General features: G+C 50.9%; 1 protein-coding gene across 3 annotated transcripts in view; it reads right to left on the bottom strand.

Moving 5' to 3' along the window:
* Positions 1-963: 963 nt before the first annotated feature.
* The window catches only part of LOC135263208 (histone-lysine N-methyltransferase 2A-like), a 46995-nt gene continuing 26123 nt past the window's right edge, over positions 964-21835 (bottom strand). For 2 of the 3 annotated variants that reach the window (XM_064350931.1, XM_064350933.1), the window contains exons 11-35: positions 21595-21690; positions 21276-21396; positions 21044-21157; positions 20364-20548; positions 20117-20290; positions 19687-19797; positions 19519-19592; positions 17676-17863; positions 17372-17478; positions 16922-17059; positions 16676-16834; positions 16224-16341; positions 15716-15794; positions 15070-15230; positions 14313-14471; positions 9541-13960; positions 9161-9226; positions 8964-9037; positions 8685-8843; positions 8451-8525; positions 8167-8341; positions 7919-8026; positions 6349-6432; positions 6037-6166; positions 964-5654 (exon numbers count right to left, since the gene is read on the bottom strand). In XM_064350931.1, the coding sequence (XP_064207001.1) occupies positions 5379-5654; positions 6037-6166; positions 6349-6432; positions 7919-8026; positions 8167-8341; positions 8451-8525; positions 8685-8843; positions 8964-9037; positions 9161-9226; positions 9541-13960; positions 14313-14471; positions 15070-15230; positions 15716-15794; positions 16224-16341; positions 16676-16834; positions 16922-17059; positions 17372-17478; positions 17676-17863; positions 19519-19592; positions 19687-19797; positions 20117-20290; positions 20364-20548; positions 21044-21157; positions 21276-21396; positions 21595-21690 (7551 nt within the window). In that variant the 3' untranslated portion in view covers positions 964-5378. The remainder of the gene's footprint in view (positions 5655-6036; positions 6167-6348; positions 6433-7918; positions 8027-8166; positions 8342-8450; positions 8526-8684; positions 8844-8963; positions 9038-9160; positions 9227-9540; positions 13961-14312; positions 14472-15069; positions 15231-15715; positions 15795-16223; positions 16342-16675; positions 16835-16921; positions 17060-17371; positions 17479-17675; positions 17864-19518; positions 19593-19686; positions 19798-20116; positions 20291-20363; positions 20549-21043; positions 21158-21275; positions 21397-21594; positions 21691-21835) is intronic. The other variant, XM_064350934.1, reaches the window with a different exon arrangement.

The following is a 21835-nucleotide window of genomic DNA, read 5'->3' as shown; positions in this document are numbered from 1 at the left end:
CCGCGTCTGGCCAGCTTGGACATCGATGGCCCTACCCCAAGAGTGCCTGCTCTTCCATTTCCACCAATCACAGAACTTTGTGTCAATGAGGTGCTTTTAACCCAGTTTTTTCACTTTGTACACATACCCCTTCATCAGGAAAAAATGAATGTAAGGTCTGCCACTAGCCATGCAAAAAGGGTGCAGTGTGTACACTTTTCCATATCAAAAGTGATTCTATGTGCTCAATATTTTTTCATTATAGATTCCCCTAAATCAGTGGTGTCAAACTCGTGCCATGGAGGGCCGTGTGTATGGAGGTTTTCATTCCAACCAATTAATGCTGCCTTAATTGAGTCCAATTACTCATTCAGCCATATGCGTTTAACTGCATTGAAGGACAGAATATAAGAAAATTTTTATTTAGACAATGCGGGTCACCATAGACGTCGGGTCACCATTGTGCACAAACCTGCATCCCTAATTCAGCAAATAATTTAACTAATTATATAATCAAGATCTGAGGCTGGAATGAAAACCTGCATACACACGGCCCTCCATGGCACGAGTTTGACACCAAATGGATCACCTGAGGAACCTCATCTCTATCTAAGTTTCTTTATCCACAAACAACATGCAAGCAAAACATTTGTTGGAAGATTTGTAACACCTCTTTTTATCAAAGTATTAATAAGAGAATGTTTATTTGTACATCAAAGATAGCCATGTTAGGAAATATGGAAATATGAACTAACTATTTGATGAAAAAATATTACTGTTCAGAAGGACCCCATCACAAGCCTTCAAAGACTGCTCCATATCCCAGTTTCAGAAACAGACAGTAACACAGACACATGCCACATGGACAAACACATACCTGCATGTGTCCATAGATGGGTTTGCACACACTTACAGAACCAGAATTATGCCTTCCAATGTGTAGAGCATCTCAAACAGACCAATAAAAACAACTGGAAGAAAAGGTGATCTGGATATGTTTATTATTTAAACTATCACTTAAATAAAAAAGTGCATAGAAAATAAACATGATTAGAAACTTTACTTTTTACAAGTATTTACAAAGATTTTTTTCTTTTTTCATTATTTTACATTCAGTCTTAAGTAGTTATAGTACGGTTTAAAATTATTATTTGTTATAACGGTCTTTCCTTCATTTTCGCAATACAAGAACACTGCAGAGACCCATAAGGACATGTAGCCATCATCATCATCATCTTTATCATCATCATCATCAATAGTCTTCATGATGGAGTTCAGGCATTGAATAGGAGTCCACATGGAAAACACCAAAACACGGGAGTGTTCAATTCAAGGCCAGAGAAAAAAGGGGCCCTTTTCCAAACTCCCCCAAGGCCTCCCACGCAAGCCCCAACCCTCTCCAATACTTTAGATGACCGCACTGGTATACAAACAATATATTACCAAAATCGTACACATCCACCCTCTTCAAGCAGAGTACAGAAGACGTCTACTCAACTGACCACTAATTAAAAGTAGCAAAAAATAAATTACTAACATTACAAGCATAAAACCAAAATTTATAATTACTTTTAATATCATGACCATCATCATCATCATCATCATCATTTTCTTACGTAAGACACCACACCAATAAAACCAAAGTTTCCTGTTGGAGAAGAGCAGAGGGGGAGATGTGGACAGCCAGAAGAAAATTTAGTGGGAGGTTTTACCATGGGGGGTCTGGGGAAAGGCTTCTCCCTCTGGCCTACATAAATTTAACAGAATTATACCACATCAAGTAAGCGGTCTAAAATCCCTGTAAAAAATGTACAAAAAAACCAAAACAAAACAAACAAACAAACAAAAAAAAAACATTCACTACCACAATAAAAAACACAATAATCAAAATGGCTGACCTCAAGAAGTTCACAACCACATTATACAGATATAGTTTTCATACTATAAATATCGTTCCTTTTAAAAAAAACAAAAGAGAAACTGTAGCACTCCCATAGAAGAAGCACTCACAGGCACAGAAGAACTGGTACTGGGGACCATAAAATACAAGCTGCTGCACAACGGTAGTCTCAATCTAAGTTGATACTGTAACACAAAAACCATTAGAGTGTACACTGAAAAGATGCAATTTGCCTTAGTAAAGCAGTTGTTTGCTACTCTAACTATGTTTCCCATTCTGTAATAATTTGTAGATACTGAAGTATAAGTTGCTATTTATATGTATGTGTATATATATATATAGAGAGAGAAAGTTAAGATGGAGTTACTACAGATGTACAGGTGCTGTGGGGATCACAAGATAAGGTGAATAAAAGACTATAATGGATTTTTTTTCCTTTTGACAGAATCAAATCTGCCATTTGTACACCCAGAGCTAACAGGAGACGGTCCCTCCATCGTGAAGGGGGGACAGGTCCCTCAATATTGCATTAAAACGGATCCAAAAATGAAAGCACTTGTGTCCCCTCCCCCCTTTCCCACCTAAGCCCTTCTATGATTAGCAGCATCGCTGCTGTTATCCAGTTTCCATTACATCGAGTTAGGTATCTAGTCACCCTCCGATGACAGCCGTCTGTTATCCCTGTATGCAACTAAAACCCTCTGTGAAGTTCCGTTCCTCTAACACGTCATTCACGTTCACAAATAACATTACTGTTTGCATGTTTAACATTCCATCGTTCACTGTTTAAAATACATTCAATATCGAGCGATAGAACTGAGTGGAGAGACAGAAAGTAGTTGACTTAGAATACTCAGCTCATAACAGTGACCATTACAAGATGAGCCTTGGTCTGGAGTGCTTCACACATTTTTTCACAGAGACACCATTACAATAGCTGAGACAAAATATACCACGGTGGTGGGGATAAGAAAACAGCTGCTCGGTATGAACAAGGTTCCTCTGCCCTCTCTGCTCGGGAGGCACAAGTTCTGAAAACAGCCACCGAGACGGTATGTCAATGTGAACGGGTTTCTATTAGTTAAATGTGAGCTCAAAATTCCCTTAGCCTACAGATCCTCTGCAAACTTTGAAAACCGATTAGCAGAGAGAGACAGAAGAGGTGCACGTGTTGCCTATTATCCCGCCGTGGAAACCGGTTGTGTGTAGGGGTAATGTGCATCGTTGCGTAACCAACAACATCTATTCGCAGCGCTGCAAATGTACTAGAACTAATACGATCTGTCCGATAAATGTGCCTAACAAATAAATATGCATCTACCTTTAAACTGGACTGGATACAAATTCACAAAGTTAGCTTGAAACAGGTTCCACTCCTACTTCCCATTTCCTCTAATGAGCTTTAGCCGTTTCAGACCAAAGATAAAGTTCAGAGAATTTAAAGGCTTATACGCATGTTTCATTTCCGTTCTGTTTGGCCAAAAGGCTGCGACAAACAGAAGCCTGCCAAAATACAAACACAAGTCATTTAAATGTTTTTTTCCTCATCTACAGTTACAATTGTCAGTACGAAACGACTTCCTACTTCAGCGCGAGGCAAACCAACATTGATAAAATAAAAAAATTAAAAAATGAGCACGAGCAACTGGTGGACTGCAGTCTATGGGGATGGATAACAACTTTAGTCTTTGGAACCAAGACATTCAGGCTGCAAAATATGCAAGAACAACAGAATTTCTTTAAAAATAAATAAGGCAGCTCTCTACATTTAAAAAAGTCTACACCGAGCTTTTCGCCTTTGTAAACAGTTCACTTTCCTACAAAATAGGCGCCAGTAAAATAAATACAACTCGTTTCATTAAAAAAATAAATACCATCGTTAAGTGCTTTTTCACCAGCAAGTGCGTTTTTTGTCTCGATTATAGAAAAATATACATATTATTTACATTTTTAAAAATAAAGCATGAACGTCGTTCCCTTGACTGAATGGTAGAAATCAGGGAAAGGTCAATGATGCAGTCCAAGTCAAGTCAACAAGAATTTAAGCAACGTAGTCTCAATTTTTATCTTTGCAAATGTCGATTTGTGGAAACGCTAGGGAAAAAGTATCACAGGTAATGAATTGGACCTCTTCTGTAACTGAATCGATTTTCTTTCTTAAAGATTGACATTTCCTGACCATAGGGTAAGACAGACACACGGACAAACATAAGACAATATGTGTTAACAGCATATGTCCCGCTGTCTGTCACTCAATCTGAACAGCAGATACAAAGAGGTAAGTGAACAGGTGTGAGCCATCTGGCTCTGCTACTGTACAATGTTGTTTGTTCATATTTCTACGTCAAACAGCCCAGTCCCAAAGCTGTGAAGTCCACCAGTACCTCCGCCCAGCAACGCCCTGTCCTCGCAGCCCCTAGAGCGCTTCTTGCACTTTACTCGCATGCGTGCACAAGATACCACCATGAACATCAGCATGACTATGCAAATCTACAGAATTCCATAAAACACGCCTGAAGCTTGGACTGGCACTCCCTCTAGTGTCTAAAACACACACTGCTCCAGACCTGTTAGTCTGCTGACACAGGATATATATTTACAAAATATTTGACAGAAAAAAACGGAAGCTATGGAAGTTTCGTTATTTCTTAAAACAGACCCGGCATGGCTCTTTTTTCTGCAGGCCGCAATGTACATTCAAACACTGAGCTGCTTCGGAAGGGCCGAGGTTGTCAGGGAAGCAAGGGCTCTGATTATTACAACCAAATTGGTCTCTTTTATTTTTTTGCTCTAAAAAAGAAAGGGTTCTTGCATTTCCCTTCAAAAATTGCACTTTGGTGTAAATATTGTAAGGAAAAGGGGGTGGGGGGGGTTTGCTTCTGACAAAGTAACGAAAGTACTTTTTTTGTTTGCTTAATTTTGTATACTATTACGCAATTTGAATTGAACAGCGAAGGTCAGTTCTTTCGAGGTTCAGTAGTCAGTACCATGTGTATAGCTGTAAGGTATTAGACAAGATCCTAAGACTTCCTATTAGGGGCTGAAATTTTACTTGTTTTATTAGATAAATCAGAACGGGAAAAACCCCCCGAGTGAAGTCTTACCGTGATAAAAACTTGTCACCTTGTGCATTTTTCCTTTTTTGAAACTTTTAAAACTCGTCTTTCAGCCCGATGAGATAAAAAATATAATATATAACGGTAAAAACATGAGGCACAATAATAAATAATTTGCTTCCTTCCTCAACACACCCCTTCGCAAAACAGAGGCCTTCAGCTAGTGCAAACACCCAGGACCTCCCTGCCCCTCCGCAGTTCAACTACAGCTGCAGAGTGCCATCATAGCTGGTCACACGGCGCAGGAGGCATCCCAGCGCTAATCCCCTCCACAGAAACTCAAGGAAGAGTGGTGCCATGGAAACGGGCGAGCTCTGGAGGTAAAAGAGGGGAGAGTGGAGCGCGGAGACAGGGAGTCGGAAGGGTGGGGGGGAGGGTCGGCTCTAATTGAGGAACTTGCGGCACTTTTTGGCGCCGCAGTTGCAGGGTAGCTTGTTGCCGAGCGCCTCAATGGGAAACTTGTAGTCGTAGGTGAGCTCCTCCCCCCGGTAGATCTTGCGCATGGCGAAGATGACGATGTGCTTCTGGCCCTCGATGTTGATGACGCGCGAGTAGCAGTTGGGCTCGCAGGAGTGGTTGATGAAGCGCGCCGCGTTGCCGTGCACGGTGGCGTCCACTACCTCGTAGTCGTCGATGCGGAACATGTAGCAGCCAACGCCCTGCGTGAGGGGGGGTGGGGGTGGGGGGCACAGAGAAGGGGTGGGGAAACAGAGCTCAAAAATCACATAAAAATGCATGAACTGGGAGTAGCAGTGGTTTAGGCAATGAACTAGAAATCAAAACCGAAACAATCAGGTAACATTGTCTGCTAAACAGTGAAAAAAATGAAATACAATATTTAAGGCTTTTTTAAATGAGGAGATGGGTGGACAGTCACATATGAGAACAGGAGAGCCTGATTAATAATTTATGATCTGAGAAGGCATTCAGTGTGCATTCAGCAAACTCTGGGGTCTGACCAGAGGAGGGCAGCATTCAGGCTCGTGTTGTGAAAAGACATGGAACCTCATACTGCCTCAGGCCCTCCCCCACTTCTCTCACCTTGCTGTCGTAATACTTCTCCCGTTTGTCAGTGAGGACAGAGCGGATGACGTTGCCGGAGTACTCGATCACCATCTCTCCAGCGTCGATGTTCCTCTTGCAGAACAGACCGCGACCATGGATGGGCGACCTGGCAAAGCGGAGAGTGCGTGGTCAGGTCGGGCGACCTAGTTCCGTTTCGACGGCAGGACCGCTGGACTGAGCAGGCGGCTGCGGAGCCACGGAGGCGGTGCCTCCGCGTGTGCAGGGAGGTGTTTGGTTTGACCGTGCGGTCACAGCCCCGTAACACTGGGACTGCAGGTGTGCACATACCTGTAGACCCCCACCGCCTCCTTGGAAGCCTTCTTCAGGTGCCGAAACCTCATGGGCATAGGCAGGTCCATGCTGGTGGCCCGTCTAAACACACACAGAACATTCTGGAAGTTACGCAGAGTGGAGGCAATGGAGATGGGAAGGCAGAGGGGTAACATGTCAGCGGTTCTCAAACTCTTGAGGGCAGGCCCCCCCTTTAATCAAACGTGTATAGTGCCCAGAAAAAACCAAACAAACCAGAGCTTGTCTATCCAAGGTGAAAGTCATAACAGGCGACCCCTCAAGGCCTCTTCCATATTATGACGGTCCCTATATTGTGACTAGTCATAGCCAAGAATGACAGCTCACAAAGATATTTTGCAAGAGGAGGCAGCAATATCCTCTTGGCCTTGCTGGTCAGCTCCTTTGCTCTTGTCCAACAGCTGGCCAGAATTGCGCTGGTGTCTGCTGTTGGAGGATGATTTTCACAGCGCGATCGCTGGATGAGTGCAAAAATGTCTCATCTGCCTTTTCACTTATGGCCACTTGCAATGACGTTACCAGCAAAAGGACCACAAACGCAGTCGCATTCAGCAGAATTCATTTCAATAAAATACCGACTGAAGCATTTCCCCTCAGTCCAGCAAGGCGGGAGCCCATTTTTATCACGAGATTCACTCACATTCACATTCTCCTGAACACATTTATCTTCTCGCTCACGTCATTTATAGTGCAGCAGGCCCCTCGAATCGAGAAGCTAAGTCCATTCAGGAAATTAAAAGCATGAGCAATCCATGCTAGGCTGGGAAAAAAAAAACCTGCAAGTCCTCATGTCCTACGTCTGTGCTCTTAGAGATAATCACAGAGCTCATTCTTCTCCAAAGCAGAACCTGCACACATCCAAACGAAACTGCTTTTCATGACATGCACCCATCTCTACGAAAAGTTTTCAGAGATGTGATTTCAGTGGTTGCACTTTCCCCATAGCTGACCTCTGCTACAAGAGTATTCAACACACCGTACAGGTCAGGTGCCGTGACATTGCACATCTCCATTGCTGAAAGTGTCAATTCCTCCCCAATCATGTGGCATTTTGCAATTCACATGACATTTAGGCAAGGCATTCAGTGCATGGCTTCTGTCAACTGTAACCTTCTCTCTTTGGCTGGAACAAACTCTTGGATTTATTTTGGCACTCTGGACGCTCTGTGAGTGAGGAGTCCTTCAGTGCCTCTTTGATGAAACCTGCAAGCCTGCCATCACAGTGCTCCAGGAACCCAGACTCATCAAAACTGCTTCATTTTCATTTTAACAGTCATCTCTTCCCTTTTAGCAAATGGGAGAGTTTGAAGAAAATGCTTGTACTATCCGTTTTAAACAGTAAACTGTAAAAGTGCCAAGATTACCGTACTGTACAAATGTATTTTTCACAGCCCCCTGGTGTGTCTTTGCAGGCCCAGCTTTGAGAACCGCTGACGCAGGCAACAGCAGGATTACAGGCAAACGAGAGGAGCATTCACTGGGGCACAGTGGAGAGGACTGAATCACAGAGAGGCAAGGAAACAGCAGGAATGAGCCGCCAGGGACTCACCTGGCAGACTTCAGCTGCACCTCTTCCTCCTCTTCATCATTGGGGTTGTATTCAGGGGGCTGTCTGTGTTTGGATGCCAGGAAGTTGAACATGTCGAAAACAGATCGCCTGAGAAGAAAAGGGCACGGGAGCACGCGCACACGCAAAGTGACATGATCAGGAATAAAGTCATTTCCACAGCAGAACTGAGTGACCCCCGCCCCACCTGACTCCCCCCCCTCCCCCCAGCAGCAGAGGGGCAGACCTACCTGTGGTGCAGCTCTGCCCGGGCGGAGCCGTGGGGATTGATTGGCGGCTCCTCTGCCTGCTCGGGCTTGTGGAATCGGAAGCGGTAGTGGCGGCAGTGCCGGGCTCCCTGGAGTTGCTCCAGGAGGAAGAGGACGGCATCGTGGATCACGCCCAGCATACGCAGCCCACTGACTCCTGAGAAGAGGGCGAGGAGAGGGGGTGGGGATTGTTCAATCAGGCATTTTGCAGTGAAGGGACCACAGAAATCGTTCGATGCAAGTGTGAATAAGACCTGGGGTCTGACCTTCGAAGGAGAGCTCCTTCAGTCTGGCATTAGAGCGAGCCTCCTGGACTTTATCTGTGAGAGATTTCCAGGCCTCTGTAGGGCAGAGACAGAGAAAGTGTGAGACACAACAACTGTGAGAACTTCACAGAAAACTCCGGGGACAGGGGTGTGGACAGGTACGCACAAAAAAGGAGTGGAGAGGCAAGGATTAGAGTCTGCACACAGAAAGGCGGTACCCAGACAGAGGCGTACCTTCGATGCTCTCGCTGCGGATCTGGAAACCATCATCACTGCAGATCTCAAACATCAACCCCCGCTTGGGCTCCCTGTCCAGCAAGGGGTCCTTCCTTTTTTCCAGCTGCCCGCTGACGCTTGCCCCGCCCCCTTCGCTCTGAGGATGGATGCCTGGTGCTACAGGGCATAGAGGAGACCGTTGAGTTAAGAAACAGGAAGTGATGTCAAATTATTCCACCAATCAGGGAGCAGACAGCTACAAAGGGGATGTGCACGAGTGGGCCCAGCTGAACTCACCTGAGACTTTGGGTTTGGACTCAGTGACCTTGGGGGTAATAACGGGGGGAATGGCCGCCGCGGCCGGGGTCCCACTGCACAAAAGACAAAACAAAAAGGGACGGGGGTCAAACAGCCTTACTCTGATTGTACTCCACGCACAGGGCGGCCTCTGCAGCTTGAGGCCAGAATGTTGCAGAAATTCCCAAGAAACTCACCCAGTCTTCTGGTCCCTTTCTGTTGGCTCCACCTCCATGAGGTCAGGAGAGAAGGCTTCCCTGAGCCTGCAGACAAGATCATACACATGCCATTCCAACCCTAATACGGACAAAAATAGGCCTTGAGCAGCTCTTGCAGTTCTCAACATAAACAGACTGTGCCCTTGTGTTATGTAGTCAAAGTATGGCTTTACAGGTTCCTCTGTCCAAAATCTTCCCGGAGTTAACTTTTCAAGAATACACAAAACAAAATCTGAAACTTAATTTTTATATAGTTCGTATTAGCTGAATTGAATGTTGTGTACTAGTTCCTCACAGTATCTGTTCAACCCAGTACCCAGACTGTGTACATTTTAGTGTGGCATGTGGCTGTGTCTTACCCAGGGGAGGGGGATGCTCGGCTCTGCTTGTCGTGAGTGTTGAGGGGGCTGTCTGAACGCCGGAACTTGTGTTTCTTCCCGCTGGCCTTGTCCGGGCTGCGCTGGGTGCGCTTGGCTTTGGGCTTCCCCCTGCCGGAGGGCGGAGCCAGAGCCCCGCCGCTGCTCAGCTGCTCCGAGCCCCGGGAGATGGGGGTGGTGCGTGAGCTTTGGGCCGAGCCGCCCGCCACACGAGACCTGCCGGCGTCCTGCCCCACGGAACCGGCGGGACCGCGATCCGGGGTCGGGGGCTTGTCGGCGGGCGCTCGAGCCGGCGGGCGGGGCTGGAGATGGTAGGCGGCGCCCTGCTGGCCCGGCTGCTGGCCGACCGACATGCTTATGGTCTGGCCCGGGGGCAGCATGCAGATGCCAGTGGTGCTGGGGGTCTGGGCGGGGCCGCCGGCCTGCAGGACCACCTGCTGCTCGGGCAGGGCCAGGCTCTGCTGGCTGGCTTTCAGCAGCAGGCCCCCAATGGACCCCGTCATATCGGCAGGGCCCAGGAGACCCGCCGGGGAGCTCAAGGACACCGAGCCGGGCCCCATGGGGACCACGTTCAGCACAGACTGGTTGGGGTGCAGCCCGGACACGGTGCAAGGCACCAGGTGCTTTGGGGGTTCCTGGCCCAGGACACCCGCTTGCACGGGAGGGGCTGACAGGCCCTGGATGGGGGCGGGCTCGAAGTACACTACCCCCGGTTTGGGTCGCTTGATGATGTTGGGAACTTTGCGCTGGGAGGCGGCGGTCACCGAGGTGACGGCTCCCAGCCCCACCAGACCCGACTGTGCGGGAATGCCCGCGGGGATCTGGGTAGGCGAGAAGTTTATAAGAGTCACGTTGGGCGGCACCTCGGCGGGTGTCAGCACAGGCTGGCTTCCGGACCGGGCCAGCTTCTTGGGCTTGCGCGGCAGGAGCCGGGATAGTGGCCGCTTCTTGCCGTGCACGGAGGTGGGGATTGCTGAGGAGGGGGGCGTTGTCGAGGCGCTGGAGACTATTGTGGTACCGGGTGCCAGCTCGCCGTGGGAGTCCTGGGAGTGGACGCCGATGATGAGGCCGGAGGTGCTACTGGGAATAGCAGACTGGAAGCCGGCCTGCGTGACTCCAGGGAAGGTGTGGATCTGGGGGTGGTGAGACATGGTGACCAGTCCTTTACCGCCAGCTGGGAACATTGCACTGGAGACTGGTACGCCGGTGCCAATGCCCGCTGCCAGTGCCATCGAACTGGTGTCCATGGCTCCGGTGGTGCCGATCTGGATCTCCTGCGTGACGCCGTTGGGGAGGGTCTGCAGGACATAGAGTGGCTGCATGTGCTGGTTCAGCACGATCAGCTTCTCCGGGCCCGGCTTCAGGTGGGTGGCAGCGGTTTGGACCGCAGTGCTGGGCACCTGGGCAGGGGTGGAGCTCTCCACAGGCGCGGTCAGGTACTTCTGCCCCTGGAGGGGCACCGATGGCGAGCCAGGGAGCCCGGGTGTCCCGGAAGTCCGCGCCAGATCCTGGCCGCTCGGCTCCACCACCTGGCCAACAGGAGGGCTCGTCATGCGGTCGGGGATGAAGTGCTCCGGTGTCATGTGACCCTCTGTCACCTGGGATTCCCCGCCCACGGTGGCTCCCTGCTGTGTCTCCGTGGAAACGCTGACTCCTCCCCTCTGCTTTTCCACCCCTTTCTCCACGGAGGAGTCGCTGGCGGGCATGGAGAGGATGGGACGTTCAGCAGGTTCTGCGATCAGGGCACTGTGGTTCTGATTGGTCACCGAGGGGCTGCGGGTGGTGAGCACGGACAAGTCTGAGGGCAGCTCCAGGGGGAGGCCGTATGGCTCCTCCCCAGTGATGGACGCGTTCACGCCGCTCTCGCCTGGCTCTGCGCTGGGCAGGGGCTGGGGGAAGTCCTCAAAGAGGCCGATATCCTTTCCCCGATTAGCATCCAGGCCGAAGCCCTCCTCCAGGGACAGGAGCTCAGACGAGGAGGCCTCCGGCTGCTGGCCCAGGGCCTGCATGGAGGGTGTGTTGAGCACAAATTCCATGATGTCAGAAGGCAGGATGTTGCCACAGTCATCGCTGTTGGTATTGTCGGAGTCCGACTTGAGCAGGTCGGTATTGAGGGAGAGCTGGGCCTCCAGAGGGTCCTGCCCTTGGGATTTCACGCCTCCCAGAGGCAGGCTGTTCTCTTTCTGGCTCTTCCTGGCATCACGACTGTTGCTAGCTCCGCCCCCTCCGCCACTGTTCTCTGCCTCTTTCCCCGAGTCCAGGTCAAGCTTCTCCGCCCGCGCCTCCCGCCCCTTCCTCTTGCCACCGCCCTTGTTGGAAGAGGTGGAGCCTGCGGTGGCTGTGGTGGAGGTGGTGGTGGTGGCGGCGGTGCTGACACTGGCATCGCTCTCCGAGCCGTCGTCCACCCCGTCCAACTGTCCGATCCTGGGACGTCCCAGCTCCCGCCGGGCTCCCCCCGCCCCTTCCCGCTCCTCATCCCTCCTATCTTCTTTCAGGAACCTATGAAGTTGGGACCCTCTTCCCATGAGGCACCGCTGCATCCCGCCCATGGGGAGGACGCTGCCGGCGGTGGGGCTGATGATTGTGCGGGTGAAGTTGTAGTAGTAAGCGTCCTCAGCGCACTGGCCGACCCCACCCTCCTCCTCCTCTCCGCTCTCCCCCGAGGAGGTGGTGCTGGTGTCGTCGGCCCCGTCGACCTGACCCTGGGCAGAGCGCTTCCCCGTCCCGCCACCGGCCCGCCTCTTCCCAGAGCCCTCCCCACCGCTGCAGAAGGGGAGGTCCTCCTCTCCGTAGGACCGCACGCCGTAGAAGGGAGTCAGACCGAAGAACATGTTTGAGCGCGCCCTGGCGCTGCGTCGGGGGTAGCGTCGCTTGGCCGACCCGGCGCTATCACCGTCGCCCTCGTGGTGTTTGTCTGCACTGCTGCCGTCCTCCAGAGAGTGCTCCCCTCCTTCTTCCACTCCGTGCCCCTCTCCGTCCTCCCCGTCGGGATGCGGAGAGAAAAGGCCCTTCTCCGGGTCCTCCTCTGGGAGGGTCGGCCCGTCTGACTCCGAGCTGTCCCAAACTCCACGCTGGTCGAAGAGTGGTGAGCGAGAGGCCTTCTTCTTGGAGCCGAGGCCGGCAGGCGAGAGTGAAGCTGACATGGCCGTCCCGGAGGTGCTGGCCGTCTTGGTTCCATTGGAATCCATTCTGAGGGGGGTCAGGGTTACCTTGATCGTGCGTTTCCTGTCCCTTGACGAGGAATCCTTACGCGTTATTTCAGAGGGGGCATGCGATGACCTCTGACCTTTCACAAAACCGAACCTGCCGAGCGCCTCCTCCGGGGTGGTGCTGTTCTTCCTCTCAGGGCTGGAGAATCTCTCCCTGGCTTTCAGAGGCACGTCCCGCGTTGGCTTTCCCACCTCCCCCGGCTCCAGTGCGCCAGGACCTTTGGTGTCACCGTCAGGCACGTCCATCTGGGCGACGCTGTTCTGAGGAGCCTTCCCCCTCTCTTTCCCGGACTCCCTGACGCCTGGTGTTCGGACTTTGGAGCGAGTCTCTTTGAGGGCAGAGATTCCGCGGCCGGTCACAGAAGACACGGCCACCTGGGAGGCGGATTTAGCAGCGGGCTTGGCAGCAGTGTCCGTGGTGATGGCAGAGGCTCCGGACGTCCTAAGCGGCTTTGTGACAGTGGGTGCAGCCTGTCCCACCCGAAGCTCTTGGGCCTTCCTCCCCACACTTTTGTGGTGCGGGGGAGGAAGGCCCAACACCTGCTGAGGGGAACCAGGGTTCACCGGGTCTTTGGAACCTGGCACCAGGCTTGGATTGGGCTCCTTCGCCGGGTCGCTGCCACTGGCGTCCTTGGGCAGGGTGGCAGTGGGGTGGCGGGACGCCAGGCCAGTGCCAGCAGGGAGCTCTTTGATGTTCAGCTTCCCCTTTTCGGCCTTCACGCTGCCGCTGCCACCCCTCTGGTGTCCGGACAGCACTGCCGTGGCCAGCGGCGGGGACACTTGGCTGCTCCCAGCCAGAGCCGGCAGCGTCTCCGACGCCCGAGATGCAGGCCTCTCCACTTGCCCTCCCGCTGGACGGGTGGCGCCCTCTGCCCGCTTCTCCGGAACCCCGCCCTGGTTTTTGGGCTGGGAGGTCGGGCTCAGCGTCCGGCTTTGTTTGGCTTCCCTCCCGCTCGCCTTCTCCTTCTCAGCTGTGGTGTCCCACGCGCCCAAGCCTCGGCAGGCCGTGGACAGGGAAGGGGCCGAGGAGAAGGCCCCCATGCGGCCCCTCTGTGGGGAGGGGGCACGCTGACGGGGAGGCTGCGGGGAGAGGGAGGAGGTGCTGTGGCGGCGGGACCCAATGCTCCTCAGACCAGGGGTCAGCAGGGGGTCCCCCACAGTGACGATCTCATGCGGCGAGCTGGAGAGACCTCCTATGTGCGACACAAACAGAAAGTGAAAGGATGGCTCAGGACAGTCAGAAAGCAGTTAGAATGTACTTATGAATGATCAGCTGGGATGCAAATACACTAAAAACATATAGATCAATGCAGCGTCACTCCAAAAGACTCAATATTCACTCAGAAAGACTGACTTAGATGTGAGGACTGATCAATTTAGTTATTTTTGTAATTTAACTTAACTAATAAATATAACAGAATTAGCTTCACCCATCACTTCTGAAGTTCCAGATTTAGTAAAGTAAAACTCAGAGTAATGATAATAATACTAATAATAAGTCCAACAACAATAATAATAATAACAATACAGATGTGCCATGACTACCTGTGGAAGGGAGGGGTCTGGAGCCAGGGGACCTCTGGCATGGGGGGTAACTGGGGTGCCGGCTGCGGGGGGCTGCCTTGGTCCTTGGCGTGGTAGGGGTGGGCTGGCTTTTAGAGGGGCGGACTGAAGGGGACTCGGGCAGTGGTGACATTTCTGTTTCTGTGGGGAAGAAACCGGTGTCGTTCAGCCTCACACCAGTCTACTCATTTCCCACCTGAGCCACTTTTACAACAATGACATGAGAACCGACATGTGGTAACGGAAAAGGGAGGTAACGGAAAAGGGAGGACCCATAAAATGGGAGGAAACTGTCAATGACTAAGAGAACGAACTAACTACATATTAGCTGACCACATTATTACTGCTATAATTGTTTTATCCTCGGTTAAACTCGGCTCGAAATTCTAAAACCTGAGGCAAAGAAGTCATCCATGATTTCCAACATCTCACATCTGCAATGGGTCAAAACCACTCAGAAAGATGAAGTCTGTACATAATTGGGCAAATTTTCATATTTAATAAAGGACAGGACTACATTTATTTAACAAGCGTTGCACATTTCCATTCTGACACATTTTAATGTATATAGTCTGTACAATTTCCTTAAAAAAGGCTATATTTATTTTGGCAACTGGGCTAATGGAAGTGTCAAGCCCTGATACAGTATATAAAACTTTAATGTGAGTCTGCCTAATGGCAGAAATGTAACTACAGATCTATGCCTTTAATGTGTCTGGGTGCTCAAAGCATGGCATACCTGCAAACGAGGGGGGGCTGTGGGTGATGGTGCTGTTGTCCTCGTGCTCCATAGTGCTGTTGATGTCAGCCTCCACCACTGGGGGGCAGCACACCAGGATCTTGCAGGTGTACACACACCGCTTACGGGCATCCAGAGTGCTCCAGTACACCCTCGAGCACCTGACAAGATTACACACAGTGTTGAACGATGCCAAATGCCTCTGAACGTACAAGCAATTACAAGGAAAACAAATGGTGTGTGCATTCAAAGATCAGAGAGTTCTTGTCATGGTTACAAATGTTCTAAGTAAAGTCTTCAAAACTCAGTGTATAAAAAAATAAATGAAACTGTGTAACCGGTCAAAGCATGGCCAAGGCAATTAAGCTTAGCTACAAAACAAATAAAACCCAACTGAAGAGACTGCAGTAAAAAAAGAAATATAGCAGGAGCGCCAGTAAGGGTCCAGCATACTCATCAAAACTAGTTAACTGTGTCCAGGATCCTGGCCTTCCCTACTCAAAATGTATGTGTACAAATTTAATTTTTACATGCTCCTTTAGACAGATGCTGGATACATGCCTAGTACACATGTGCCCAATTCATTCCAAAAACACACACACAGTTATGTATGCGAGCGAGAATAAGCAGGGTGCGAACAGCTTACTGGTAACCGATGGGGAAGAGTTTGCGTTCACAGTCTGAGAGCTCAGTCAGGATTCCAAGGCAGTCAATGGTCATGGAGCCTGCATCGAGCACAATACACAAGGGTTACAAACTAAAGCTGGTGAGGTCACCAACTGAGGTCAAGAACAACAACCAAAGAAAACACTGCTTTTGTACAGAGTTTAAGGACCCGTTTCCCCTTGAGGTCCAGTGAAATCAGGGGCTGCTGTTTTTAATATCATCACTGTGAACCAGCATCTACCCACTCTAAAACAAAAAGCGATTATATTTTCTCAAAACAAAATGACACCGCAGACATAACACTTCTGCCTGCCAGATAAACAAACACTTTAACTGCTGGGAAACGTGGCAAGCGGACATCTCATTTTCAAAAACTGTTTTAATTTCAACTAGGTCACACTGCCGGACAGACCACAATAAAGTACTTATAGTAGGATAGGGGGGTATGACAGGATGTGTGATTTGCAGACACAGGGCGGGACACGTACCAATCATCATGTGGATGTTCTCTGGCTCTACGCCACTCAGAAACTTCCTCCGTAGGCTGATCCCTTCAAAATCCACCAGGATTCTCCGTGTCACCTCAAACCCGGACTCTGACATCACCTGCACGAGGCCCAGGGTAGGTCAGCAATTCGATTAACAGACTGTTAAGCTTCCCATTCTGGGTCGGGCGTTAGGTGGTCTGGGTGTGGTTCGCGAGGGGGTGGGTGGAGTTGTGGTTGGGTGAACTGATTTGAGTGTGGTGAGGAACAGTCAGGTGCAGTTTGTGAAGGGGTAGAGTGCGGTTGGTTTGCGGTTTGTGAGGGGAGCGAGCGGGGTTGTTTTGAGAACGGGCAGGGTGGAGTTCAGTGAGGTCTGTAAAGGAGTGGGCCGACGGTTGGGAGACATTTCTGAGGAGGTTAAGACTGGTGGATTTTGGGGGAGGGGCTCTCCTCACCTCTCCCTTGATGAGGTCACGGTGCCGTTGGCAGTACACCTTCTTGTCCTCCAGGAAGACGCAGTGGCGCAGCCGGGCGCACATGAAGTGGTAGTTGCTGGTGCAGGTGGACAGACAGCAGCCCACTGTGGCCCCAGACCTCTGGCAGTGCTCGCAGCGCTGGGGAGCGAGACGCACGCAGTCAGCTCCACGCCCTTCTCAACCCCAAAGCCTTCTGGGAGTCCACCACCCCTCCTCCCTCCTTACCAGCTGCTTCCCGCGAATCACGGCCATGTGGACGTTCTTCAGCGAGCCGTCGTCATCCTCAAACACCTCGGCCGACCACAGCGCGCAGTTCACATGGGTCCACTCGTTCTGCCCAATATACAGGAGTCTCCCGCTGTCCTGAGAAACACACACACACAAAGTACATGTAAACAGACGCGAGCAAAACACACACGCAAGGATGTGTGTGCAGGCAGACACACATACTAATTTTACAGCTTTTCAATTCAAATTTGACATGTAAATTCTCTCTAAATGTTAGTTGAATTTCTTTCCTGGCCAATTTCAATATATATGTAGGTATACACGCACTATAAAATAATACCGTACAGGACCATGTGACTAAGCAGGTGGAGGCACAGCATGTGCTGTGACAGACCAGTTCCTCCAGACAGGGGTCAGGATTTGGGGGGGGGGGTGGGGTGCACTCACATTGGTGTTGTCGTCGCCGTACTTGAGGCACAGGGCACACTGGCGGTTATCGCTCACGTCTGGTGGGGGCGAGAGCTCGGGGCTGTCCTCACGGGTGAGGTCTGGGCCTGCAGGAGATGGGGGGGGGGGGGGCAGCATTTAGCGCTGATCCAACATCCAACACGGTCTCAAGAATAGTATCTGAACACACAACCCTGACAATATTTTCTTGATGTCTGACCGGGCTGACCAATCGCAACACTGGTTCCCAACCTGCCGAATGACAAGAGTGGTTCCTCAGAGAGAGGCGTGCCCTGCGTCTCACCGTCTATGTGCACGGGGGGCGGGGTGGAGGGGCAGTCCGGTTCGCCGGGGGCCTTGGGGCGGGGTGCGGGGATGATCTTCTTGGTGAGGGGGGGCTGCTCGGCCCGAGCCATCTCGTCCCTCTCCTGCCACTGGGCGTAGTTGTGGTCCAGGGAGGGGGGCAGCACGGCGTTGGGAAGTAGTCCACTGCTGGGCAATGAGACAGGGGTCATTACGGCAAGAGCCTCGTCACTGAAGCAAAACTGAGAAATGCAGAGTATTTTTTCCATGATGTACACCATCACTAACCATACTGTAATAGAGTAATTATTAAACGTTTACTGTACTAAATACTACTACATCTACATAAATCCGTGGTATAGTAATGGTAATTTTATGGGGCCTTGAGACTAAAGTTCGAGAACCACCAATTAATCCGATCGGAAGGAAATGAACCTCTCCGTCTGAGACAGACCGAAAAGAGAGGAAGCCAACAAAAGATAGAAGAAAAGAAGAGAAACATGGCTAAATGCATTCGGGGGTTTGTGTGCAGCTACGTTGCTGTGGAGTTGGTCTCGGAACCAAGACAGGTTAGTTTAATGAAAGAAATGAATACCTCTTTTAGGGAAGTTCCTTCCTTACGAAACGTGAGGGGACAATACATGGGATTTATGAAACCACAGCTGAATTATACATTAACAATGTCAACAAAAACAAGCTCTTTCCCATTTATTATCCAAAGAAAATTTTCACTATTTGACAAACATTGTCTTGTTTGTCAGGGAATGAACAGATTAAGAGTCAGACTTAATGGTGCTCTTTTCATTTATTTCTATGTTTTCTTTTTTGATAACAACCTTTGATAAAAAACAATACAGACGTACAGTCTGACCGCATATGCAAACAGACTCTTTAAAACATTCCGCGAAACGCGATCCTCTCGCCCACCCGGTCCATTTCAATTATCTCTTTAGTTCCGCGGGAACGAAGGCGCGCCTCGTGAACCGTGACGCGTAACCCCAAACGGCGAGTCGGGCAACAACGCCTTGTCTCCTTTTGTTTCGAGCTGACAAGGCAAGGCGACCGCAGGGCGACCACTGCCGCCTGTAAGAGGACACCGCGGGCCGCTCAAACCGTGGCACAGGGCCAGAGAGAGAGCGAGCGGAGGGACTCTCTCTCTCGCTGCGCTGCAGCACGGGGGCAGCGATGCGGCGTCGGGGGCAGGCAGGTAAACTGGCTGTTAAAAATGCTTGGTCGCACTTTTAAAACGGTGATATTAAATCATGGTTGCGACTGAACGTATCGGTCAGCGGACAACAACGGTATCTTGAATGGCCCTTAACCCTGTGTATATTTAAGAAGTTGCTCCTTCTCGTTCAAAAGCGCGCCTCACTGACAAACGCTAGAGACGACGCGGCCTGACAGGCAGTGAAGGAACACAGGAGCGGTGTCTACCACAGTGCGCAGAATTTGGCGAGAGAAATCTGGTGCAGTGCTTCACCCTTCCCAGCGGCAGGCGTGGGGGGTCAGCACAGTGTAGCTCTGAGGCACCAGTGCAGTGTAGACCACTGAGGGAACTACTGTGCAATGCAGTAAAGGAGCAGCTGTGCATTTTTTAAAATCGCTTTTCATCTGCAAACTGCGTCTATCAAACCACAATCAAATCCAGACAAAACATAAGACTAAGTAAAGGCAGTGGTGACATGCTCAAGTGCAGTCTGGGTAAAGATGTGTGACTGGCACAGGAGTGCAGAGCGGGCGCCGGGTTACGGGGGCAGGGTTGCGGGCGCAGGGTTGCGGGGGCAGTGGGACGTCAGCGGAAGTGCTGCGTCGCTCACGTGCGGCTCAGTGCAGGAGGCACTCACCTGGAAGAGCCCTTGTGCGGCTCCCAGAACCTGGACTCCTTCACTTTAAACCAGGGGAAGACGCGCTCCATTTGCTGAAAAAGAGGGGCGCAGGGTAAGGTGAGAAAGTGTTATCGGAGGAGAGTGGGGGTGGGTGGGGGGGGGGGGCAGGGGTCATCCGGGACTCACCCGGATGAAGAAGGACTTGACCATGCTGTTGGCCTTCCTGCTCTCCGGTTGTCCTCCGTCAGTGTTGATCGCCATCTGTATGATCTTCACGATATCGTCGCTGAACTCCAGCTATGGGGGAGTCACAAAGATACACAATTAAACCCCTTCGAGTGTCTGGAAAGGGAAGTTAGTTTGCTAGATTGGTGCCTTGACTTTTGATTGGATTTTGCACACTTCGGTTTGATGCTTTACTTTACTTGACTAACCAACTCCAATAAGGGCCCCACCCACACAATTCACCAGAAGTAGTAACATAGTTGTAGTTTTTCAGAAAAGCAGCTCCTTGGAAGCTGGACAGACTTATCTCACATCAGAGTTTCGGTTAATGTTGCTAAGAAAGTGTTCAATACTGAAACCAGACATCGGGAGAGGCGGAGGACAGACGTACCACCGCCTTGTACCTCCCCATATCCATCTTCCTCTTCACGGACTCCAGGTCCAGGGGGGAGTCATTGGGCGGGGTCACCTCTGTCAGGACAGGTGGGTCGGGCCCCTCGGGGGAGCGGCGGGAGGGCAGGCTCTCCTCAGGCTCCGGGTTCAGCTCTGGGGGCTTCATCACGGCCTGCAGGACAGGGGCGAAAACTCAGCGAAACTCAAAAGCCATCTCCCCATCTCGGCGGGTGGAGTACACTCACCTGTCTGTAGCGCAGCAGGTGGGTGGAGGTGCGGGAGTTGAGCAGCGCGGTCAGGACCTGCCGCACGGACCCCTGCAGCTCCTTCTCCAAGGCAGTCCTCCACTCCGCCGGGGGGCGCTCCGTGCAGCTGGTGCAGGTGTAGGCCACGCTCTCCGGCAGGTTGGACAGGATCTCGTACATCTCGTCTGAGAATGGAACAGGAAGCAGACTCTCAAGCTCTCGATCACACTTAAAGGTGATAACAGCTATCAACAGGCAACAGCCAAGCAACGAATATGAAGATCTTCAACAGCCATTTATCACTCTCTCAGAAATACTCCTGTAGTTGCTAAGAAGCCAAGAGTGCAAAAAAGACAAGTGGATTAGAATTCTCCTATTCTGTTCACTGATAACAATACAATATCTGATTTGTACTCAAGATTTATTAATATTTCTTAATACCCAGACCCATGTTAGTGTGTATCTGACGTCACAGAATTGTAGCCTGGTTATAGTGATCTAAAACTTAACTCCAGCATTTCAATCGCGATGGAATTACTATGACTGCAATATTTTAACGCTGACTGATTTACTGATTACGGCTTTGTATTTTGGGAAGAAGGCAATTCCAGGCACACCTCACCAGTAGCCCTGACCCTTCTGATGGACAAGGTCACGCCCACAGGTGTGATGTCACTCACCTGTCAGTTGCTCACACTTGGCGTGGACCCAGCGGTCGCACCTCGCGCACTGCATCATCTTGCTCTCGTAGTCGTCGTCATCGTAGCACTTCTTGCACAGCGGGCAGAAGTTACCTGAGGAAGACCAGGCACTGTTCAAATGGCTGTCGCGTCAGGAGGAGGTGCCGTTTCCCCCCACCGCCCGCCCTTGTGCCCGCCCACAACCCCGCCCCCGTGCCGCCTGGCCTCTCACCTTTTTCAAAAAGTTTGGCACAGTCATGGCACAGGGAGAAGTCATGTGACCACTGAGCGTTCCAGGCCTTTCCTGGGGTGGTGGTGCCGCAGCTTTTGCAGCGAACGCACTTGGTGCAGATCTGGGGGTTTGGGGGTACAGAGATGAATGGTTAAAGGGTTCCGTCGAGGCTTTATTTCATTTTTGGGCAAACTGACCCTTTAACAGTGAACCCCAGATTCACCGATATTCACAAAAACACCTGTCTCTCCATGTCACACACTGCTCAGTAAAATCACCAAAACACAATCTGTCCATCCAGACTCCCTTCATCACCTACCCAGACTCTCTTCTTCTTGGTGGGTCTGGTGGGGTGGTTGGGTCCCAGGCACTCTGGGTGATAGCTGTTTCGGCACTTGTCACACTCCAGAAGTTGCTGTGTAGGGGAAACCAAAGTGCAAAAAGCCTTAACCAGGCATCTTCCAAAAGATGTCCACACCATTGGTGCATTCAAAAGGCAGGACTTCACAAAAAGTTCACAGAACAGAATGTCATTACGGGAAGTGAAGTCCCATGCCCTG

The sequence above is a fragment of the Anguilla rostrata genome, chromosome 9 (genome assembly GCF_018555375.3).
Source record: "Anguilla rostrata isolate EN2019 chromosome 9, ASM1855537v3, whole genome shotgun sequence".
Lineage (NCBI taxonomy): Eukaryota > Metazoa > Chordata > Actinopteri > Anguilliformes > Anguillidae > Anguilla > Anguilla rostrata.
This window is presented reverse-complemented; position numbering and strand designations above follow the sequence as displayed.